At 45.3% G+C, this 8,500-nt stretch overlaps 1 protein-coding gene across 1 annotated transcript in view; it reads right to left on the bottom strand.

The window, feature by feature from the left end:
• Nucleotides 1-3,324: 3,324 nt before the first annotated feature.
• Nucleotides 3,325-8,500, bottom strand: part of LOC149357143 (uncharacterized) — a 29,821-nt gene continuing 24,645 nt past the window's right edge. The window contains exons 5-6 of the mRNA XM_089576518.1: nt 5,355-5,463; nt 3,325-3,370 (exon numbers count right to left, since the gene is read on the bottom strand). Of these exons, the coding sequence (XP_089432644.1) occupies nt 3,325-3,370; nt 5,355-5,463 (155 nt within the window). The remainder of the gene's footprint in view (nt 3,371-5,354; nt 5,464-8,500) is intronic.

Genomic DNA, 8,500 nt, shown 5'->3' with positions numbered 1-8,500 from the left:
GTGTTGCGAAAAATACGGCGCCGGAGAGACACGACACACTGTGTATCACTGCATTATGTTTCTACCGGGAGTTAGCTTTTTCTTTTTTCTACATCCTGGAGATACCTTTTGGAAACCGTCAGAAAGAATCGCGGAAAGCATCCCCGCCCCCTCAAGCGATTCAACAAGCCCGTCGACCATCTCGTCAGAAATGCGACAGAAACACAAATGTAAGAGAGAAATGCAGCAGCAAAAAAAGTTTTGCTGTTGCTGTCCTAGACGTATAATGGCGCATACCCACAACAGGGATTGGCTATGACTAGGCGTTGAGTACCAGTTTTTTTTATTGGATGTAGCAGAAATGAGATGAGGCCAGAAAAAAAGGATTAACACAGGTTTATTGACAGAGGTCGTTTTCGGTGGTAAAGCAGCTTAATCTTAAATTTGTTGCAGGTAATGAACAAAAAGAAACCAACAGAATTTGAAATATCAAAAAAAGAAAAGCTCGAAGTAAATAAAAGGGGAAGAAGCGATAAATTATGATGGAAGACTTTTTGATTGAGAAGAACATTTTGAATGGCGCAGCAAACATTTCCGTTTCTGCTTCCACGCACAGAAGCACAGATGGATTGAATAACCACAGAAGACAGGCACAAACTGAGTTTCTGTAAAGGAACTTCTAGCAGTCGCCTCCTTATCGAAATGAAGCCGCGGCAAGAGCAACGAAAGTGATCTGCTATTTCTGGCTCAGAACAATATCGGCGCAAAGCGGAGATCGCGAGACCAGGCCTATAAAGGTAAACATTTAAGTGCGGGACACGGCATCGTAGTCGCGTTAAATAAACTTCATGTTTGCGAGAGATCGCCACACTTTACATCTCTAAGGAAGCAGAAGGTGCTGAGAATCATCTAAGGAAGTGAGCGCTGGTGCGACAGATTTTCGCATTAAATTTTACGTACAATACCTGGCTGCTGTCATGTACGAAGAGATCGGTAAGAAAGCAAAAACTAGACCACTCAGAGATGCCTTCGCTAAGCATTAAGAACTTCATTGAAATAGAGGCCCTTTGGCAAAGTGTCTTGAAGTGCTATAACGTCGAGTAAAATCCCATTACAACGGTAGATTCAGTCACAGAAAGAGGACTGACTTGCACGGGAATTCCCCAGTAGCACTCTCAGAGACCTTATTCTGCGCAGAGCGCTGCAGCAGCAACTGCTTTTTCCAGATTGGTGCTCTTAACGTTTGTACCTTATTCTTTTTTTTTGTTTTAGGCCGAGGGCTAGAAGATCCAGCAACATCAAGAGGAGAGCGGCTACGTTTTTGCGCCCGTGCATCGATCTCCACCATGTGGACACACTTAAAAAGTGCAACCATTGTGACTTCTGAGGCACAAGTTGGTGACGGATGCTCTTTTCGCGTTTCCACTAAAGAAATAGCCGACCTGATCACATTCTGAGCCGGAGCTGCGACAGGATCCACAGATGACGCAGGAAAGGAGTTGGGTTTTCCATTAAAGAAGATGTCCGTGACACCCTTACCTGACAGATGCACGCAGTGACAGATTTCACCAAACGACCCATCACATTCGCCGCAGCCTTTCTACCGCTGCTGCTGTAGCTTAAAAGTGCACTAAAGAGAAATCAGAACTCGTCTTTTTATCATGGTAACTCGATCTACACGTACCAAACATTCTAAGAAACATCTAATTATTGTCCTGTGTGGCCGATTTCCATAATCTAAATAAGATTAAACGTCCCGACTCCCGCCTTTTAACTCACCGCATACGGTAGGAGTACTCAACTGATGCGTGGAGTGCATTTCAGGCAGTCGCGCGACGTCTTCGCTTTCGCTTTTATTTTGTTTCTTTAGGTTTCCGTGTATAAACAGATCTAGTCAGAGGCTACACAGCCACAAATTAGGTCCACGAAAATAAAAAATACGCGTGGACTGCTCTCGCCGATCGCTACGTATCACTTTGCCGATGGCAGAGCGGAAGGCCGCCCCGGGACTGGCTGAAACGTTGTTGACTGCTCCCACCATCGGCAGTGAGTTCAAAAAAAAGGCGGGAGCCGGCCCGGTAAATCTCATTTAAATTGTGTAAATAGGCTGCGCAGGACAATAATACGAAGTTTCTAAGAATGCCCGGAACGTGTAGACCGATTTCGCGCGGTAACAAGACGAGTTCAGATTCCTCTTTAGTGCACCTTTAAGAAAGGCTAGAATCCACCACAGTAGTCGGCCACGCTGCCGCACTGGAATAACCATATGCCTTTTCCTTAAAAATTGAAACTGCCTCGCGCCTAGAGCAAAGATGCTTGCCAAGAATGTCAGACATATTGCATTTCCTGAGCCCTCGCAGTACAGTTGAAATAAGCAGTAGAGTGGCCACCATTGCACAAACAACATGTACCATCTTTTTCAGAGCACTCTACGCACACCTTCAACTACGATGGACATGTGCTTCCGGCAAAAGTGACAATAACCGCCGGTAACTTCACTCCGTCAGCTACCCGAGTGCAGCGATGGACGGGGATTGCCCCTGTAAAGGAAAGTTTTTCAAGCACGCCTCCGAAGGACTAAGTCGGGAATCGACAACCTTCACTAGACCCGTAGAGCGTGCCAAGTGCAGGGAAATAGGAGCGCTCACCGAGTGATTTCCAAAGGAGGAACTCCTCTGCAAATCCATAATGCAGGCTTGGTCAGACGATCTGCACACAAGGCCTCCTCAGCCGAACTGCCGGACATCAGAAATCATTTTGAAGAGAGGTGAGATGGCCTGCAACGCAGTCTGGCCAGCGTCCGGATTGTTCAATTTGGTGACGACCCTATCAGAAGGGACGAACCACAGCCGTGGCCTCGTGGCAGAGCACCCACCTCGGCTTCGGGAGGTGGTGGGTTCGACTCCCTCCGCCGGCCGTGTGCCCACCGGTTTTCTCAAAATGGGTACAAGCTATGCGCCGGCTTGGTGCTCGGCTTCCTAGGGCTGCATTGCTTTGGAAAGGAGCCTGCGCCTTCAATGTAGTATTTGTGTAGTCTGTAGTGTCATATTTCTGTAGTCTGTAGTGTCGTATTTCTGTAGTTTGTCTTCTGTAGTGTAGTATTTGTGTAGTCTTTCTGTAGTGTAGTATTTCTGTAGTCTGTCTTCTGTAGTGACGTAATTCTGTAGTCTGCCTTCTGTAGTGCATTTGTGTAGTGTGTTGTATTCCTGTAGTCATTACCAAGTACGCTTTATTTGTGAATTAATATGCAGCTACAGAGCAGCAGTCTAACTCTGAACATTGCATGCATTCCTGCAGTACAGCCAGGCACAAAAACACCTCAATTGGAGCAAATCGACTATTTATTTACATATATACAGAATTTTTCTTCAGCAGGTCTCTCTTGTTCAGACTGTCCAAGGTGAAGAAAAAGAACAGTGATATATATAGTATGCATACACAACAAATGCATGCAAATGTTACAAGTCATACAGTGGAATCTTGATTATACATTCCCCTTTCATGCAACGATCCACATTTAACATCAAATTGGCACGGGCCCGACGTAAACCCATAGGAATAATGCATATGCACAGGAATATGCACACACCCACTTCATACGATGGCTGGCGGGAACCGTCCGGAATGGGAGAGACATAGGCATGCAGGGCACTTTATAGACAGAAGTGACGTCAACCAAGCTGCTTCCAGATATAAATCAAGATGCAGACGTGCATGCAACGCGTGACCAAGTGCATCATGGCCTGTAATGACGGTCCTGCCGACGGCTCAGACTGAGTCCGTGCATGCAACCTGCATCTATCAGTGCGAGGCGGTCCGCCTGGCCCGTTTTTCCACGCGCTTCACTTACGAACACGTTGCGGAAATAAACTGCACGTTCATACCACCATTAAGTTATTTTAGAGGCGGTAAAAAGAGTAGACATTTCTGTGATCGCTGGTGGCTAGTTCAAAAGCGCTACCCGCTACACCTTGAGTAAAGCACAGGTTAGGCCGACAACACCCAGCAAGCGGTGTACTGTCAGCCGCCAGAACGCACATCACTGCAGAAATCGTGCCAAAGGTGGACATTGCGCTTTCTTTTTTCCTTTAAGATACGAATTCTTAGTACAGATACTGCTACCTGCTTCTGCGTAGTGACAGCGGTTCTAGAGAAAGTTTGAACAGAAAGACATGTCGCTGGCATGGCTGTATACTGTGCGCTGCACATCTCCAAAGGGTTGGAGTAGTCATATTCCTGGCGCGTTGTTCATATTTTTTCGAGATTCATCCGACATCTACTTAACGTGCAGAAACAGAGCGCTCGCCTGCCTTGTCTAAAGCCGCCTCTTCCACGCTGAAAAGCCTGGCTGCGCGCGGTCTCAGAACAGTCTCAAAACATGAGCGCAAAGGAAAGATCGTTTACTTTAGATGACAAGAAAATAATCACAAGGATGCTATCTTCAATAATGCCCCGTGAACACTACAAAACGCTCCCGATCCTTGCTTTTATCTGTCTGCTAATGTGGTCCTTAGTGCTGTTAACAATCTGGTTCATAAATATAATCTGTGCGTCATCTGAGTAGTCGACTACCCTTAAAGGTGCACTGAAGAGGATTCTGAACTTGTCTTTTTGCCGCGGGAACTCGATCTACACGTTCCTAGCATTCTTAGAAACTGCAACTTATTGCCCTGTATGGCCGATTTCCCTAATTAAATCGAATTAACGTCCGGCTCCCGCCCTTTTTTTTGAATTCTGCCTCGTACGATGGGCGGAGTCGACCAACGCGTGAAGTTCCTTTCAGCCAGCTCCGTGGAGTCTTTGCTTTCGCTTTATTTTGTTTTTTAGGTTTCCATGAATAAATAGTTTCATTCGCAGATAATATAGCCGCAAACTAAGCCCGCAGAAATAAAAATACGCGCGGACTATTTGCTACTACGGACTACTACGTATTACTCCGCCGATGGCACAGCGGCAAGCCGCCACGGGACTGGGTGAAAGGCACTCCACGCGTTGGTCGACTCCGCCCACCGTACGAGGCAGAATTAAAAAAAAAAGGGCGGGAGCCGGACGTTAATTCGATTTAATTAGGGAAATTGGCCACACAGGGCAATAAGTCGCCGTTTCTAAGAATGCTAGGAACGTGTAGATCGAGTTCCCGCGGCAAAAATACAAGTTCAGATTCCTCTTCAGTGCACCTTTAAGCAGAACTTGGGTAAAGCAGTATCTCACTATAGTAGGCAAATTCCAGTGAGATTTGCAGGTTATTCTAGTGCCTAAGTGTACCATACAGACAGTTAGGAAATACAGTCAAGTTACCAGTTTTGTAAGCACATGAGCTTACCCAATTTATTCATGCATATAACAAGAGACTATAGGCTTGAACAGCTATTTACCGCCGCAGGTCACAGCAGTTCTGTGCCAGGTAGCGCGTGACCTTCTTGTGGCGCTTTTGGAGATCCTCAGCCGAGCAACCCTTCAGCTTCAAATAGTGCCAGAAGGAATCTGCACAGATGGGGTAATAAGTAATGTTAGTGTGGTTGAATATAAAAAATGAGCAGATGCTGAGGCAGTGATCGAATAACGAGCATTAATACACCTAACATAGGTTGTCAGTTCGAATCCGTGCTGCGAGATAGGCTCCAACTTAACTAGTAAGTTTATGCTGCACTACAGGCCGAATCGTATGACACCATCTGGTACATTCATGCCAAACGGTTCACCCATAAATTTTACATGAATGTCGAGGCTAAGCAGCCAGACTAATGCCTGCCAGACAGATATACATATACTCATCGATATAGTTTAGTTTCGAGCTGTGGTCCTCGAGCATCCCACTGCCACCTGCTATTATTTTATTCCATTATGTAACCCCCTCGGCTCCCATGGCAACTACTGGGATACACTGCTGCACTGGAGGCTGCCATCTTGGGTTCTATCCGTGGAATCAGCACAACTCTGAGGCTCAAAACACAACCAGGCTCAGAACGCAACGTAATGCTCTAAAATTACTACCTCGGGCTAATAGCTCTGGGAACAAAGCTTCACACACTGCTGCATAATATTATACTTCAGATACACCCAGCAAAGCAATAGAGAGAAAAGCCCTTTGATGAATAACAAAATTTAGCTGGAGTTTAAAAACCCACATGAACTCTGCGTAGGTTTGGGACTTGGGGGAAAAACAGAAGAGAGGTGCAGGAAATTGCAAAGGTTTTCAAGCAATTTCAACAAAATTTCAAAAATTATACAGCCCCTGAATTAGGGACGGCATACATCAAAGTGGTGACAAATGGAGTGACAAAGTTCCTTACACAGAGTGTGCATTGATGAGGAATGAAGAGGTTTTAGTGTTTATCTGGAAGATTAACAGCAAATTATTGCGCAGCAGTTTATTGCGCATCTCTGCTGCCTATGAAAGGCTAACCGCCGAATTCAGAAGTGCGCCTCAACTCCATATTCCGTCTCCACTCTGTGGAGTGGAGAAAACAACTGCCCTTCCATTTGATGGCCAGTTAGCATTGAAGAATGCCACTCGGCATTTCTTCAGACGAGGAGCTGCTCTAGAGACCTTCTTCCAACCGCCGTCCCTCGAGGAAGCATGAACAGCAAATGAAGGTGAGAATAAGGCGAAAAATTGCCTTTGGCTACAAAAAAGCATGGCATGGCTATTAGGTGTCTGTTTTATCACGCAGCACCACCTTAAGAACACAAAGAACCTCACCGTTTATTAGCCTAGTAAAACATCTTTTGCAAGCTGCCTGACGAAAGCAACAGAGAAAAACTACCGGAAACGCTTGCACATCTGGCAACCTTTGCCTCCAATGATGTAGCGTCTATGTAGGCATTTATGAATGGCATGAAAAACTGCCACGAATGGTGTAAAAAACTGCCATTCGTCAACTTGTGGGAGCTTTCGCTGGCCTGCAGAGGCCAGCGGCGAAGCTGAGAAGTACCAAAATGGGTTTGGGTTTATGGGGTTTAATGTCCCAAGTGACTCAGGCTATGAGGGATGCCATAGTTAAGGGCTCTGATAATTTCATCCACATGGGGTTCTTCCACGTGCACTGACATCGCACAGTACACAGGCTTTCAGCATTTTGTCTCCATCAGAATGCGACTGCCGCGCCCAGGATCGATCCTGTGTCTGAAGTCAACAGCTGAGCACCGCAACCCGAGACTGCTTCATCATCAAAATATGCATTACATAAATGACACTGCATCACAGAAAAGGACTAACAGTCATGGCCAAACTGTAGTTACAGCCAAAAGTTGGCACCGTGAACCTGCTCCCCACATCCAAAAGCTTGCACTTCAGGCCAACGCACACAAATCAGATTGTCTCCCAAACCCCATGACACTGCCTCCCAAAGAAGGTGGCAGCCAATAAGTGTGCAACAAAAACGTAAACTGTGGGTAACAACTTGAATGTCTTGCATCACGCTACAAGGTGATGTGAAATTTGAGGAAAGGCCCCAAGAAGCACATAATTTTTTTTAGGTTTTCAGAGCACTCTTAGCCCTTTAAATGCCAAGTGTTTTCCTAAAAAACATACCAGAAATTTTAAGCAATAAATTTTTTGTTTACTTCATTATTCTTGAAGCCACTTCATTGCATACGCATGGGCAGCTGCAGAGCAGTCAGCTCAATGCACCGATTCTACTTCACAGCACTCAGACATACAGACAAGGGACAGAAACAAAAAAGACGATGGCACAGGCACTGAACTTAACTTTTTCCAGAACTGCCGACATACTGCATAAATACCCACACCACAGGCACCAACACGCAGCGATTTATGCACTCGTGGTAACATGAAGTTGTATGAGAAGTAGTGGAAAAACAACAAAAGCTAGAAGCAAAAACCAGAGGACACAGCACAGGATAAACCCAGAACAAGGTGAGAGAAAAATTTATCAGCAAGTCATTTTTAAAAGACTGCCAACAGTGCATAGGTTTGACCAAAAGAATATTTAAGAACTGGTCAGATAAAATGGAACTAAAAAACCTTACGCACAAACACAGACCAAGCGCAGTTTAAAAAAAATGAAGGAGAAATAGTAACAAAAAACACGCAATACAAGCAAAATGGTGAATGGGTAAGCAAACGAGAATTGAGCAACAAGCGAAGGTGAAGTGTGCTATAATTTAAAAGTATAAAAGGGGAATAAAAACGCGCATGAGCCACAAAGGTGAAGCCAACAGTTATGATGGTTAAAAGTGGAAGATGACGTACAGTGAAGCCGAGAGATAAAATATAGAAAAAGTGAAATTCAATAACCAGTATGAAGGCAAAAATCAAGGAAAAACACGAAAAGAGGGAAGTTGGCGGAAGAGGCAAGGCATGTAACACACATGTAGAACCAGAGCTAGATCAAGTACGTCCACAAAGAAAGGCAATCCTCTGAGTGAAACCAAGCGTGTTCTTTACATTCACCCCGGAGCCTGAAAATCTCTGCGGCTTCCACCATTGCATTGCGTCAGCTTATTACGGGGCTCTATTAACACAGTGGCTTTTTCGAACTTTGGGCAGCATGGCTTT

The sequence above is a fragment of the Amblyomma mixtum genome, chromosome 3 (assembly GCF_055824585.1).
Source record: "Amblyomma mixtum isolate Tamu chromosome 3, ASM5582458v1, whole genome shotgun sequence".
Taxonomy (NCBI): domain Eukaryota; kingdom Metazoa; phylum Arthropoda; class Arachnida; order Ixodida; family Ixodidae; genus Amblyomma; species Amblyomma mixtum.
This window is presented reverse-complemented; position numbering and strand designations above follow the sequence as displayed.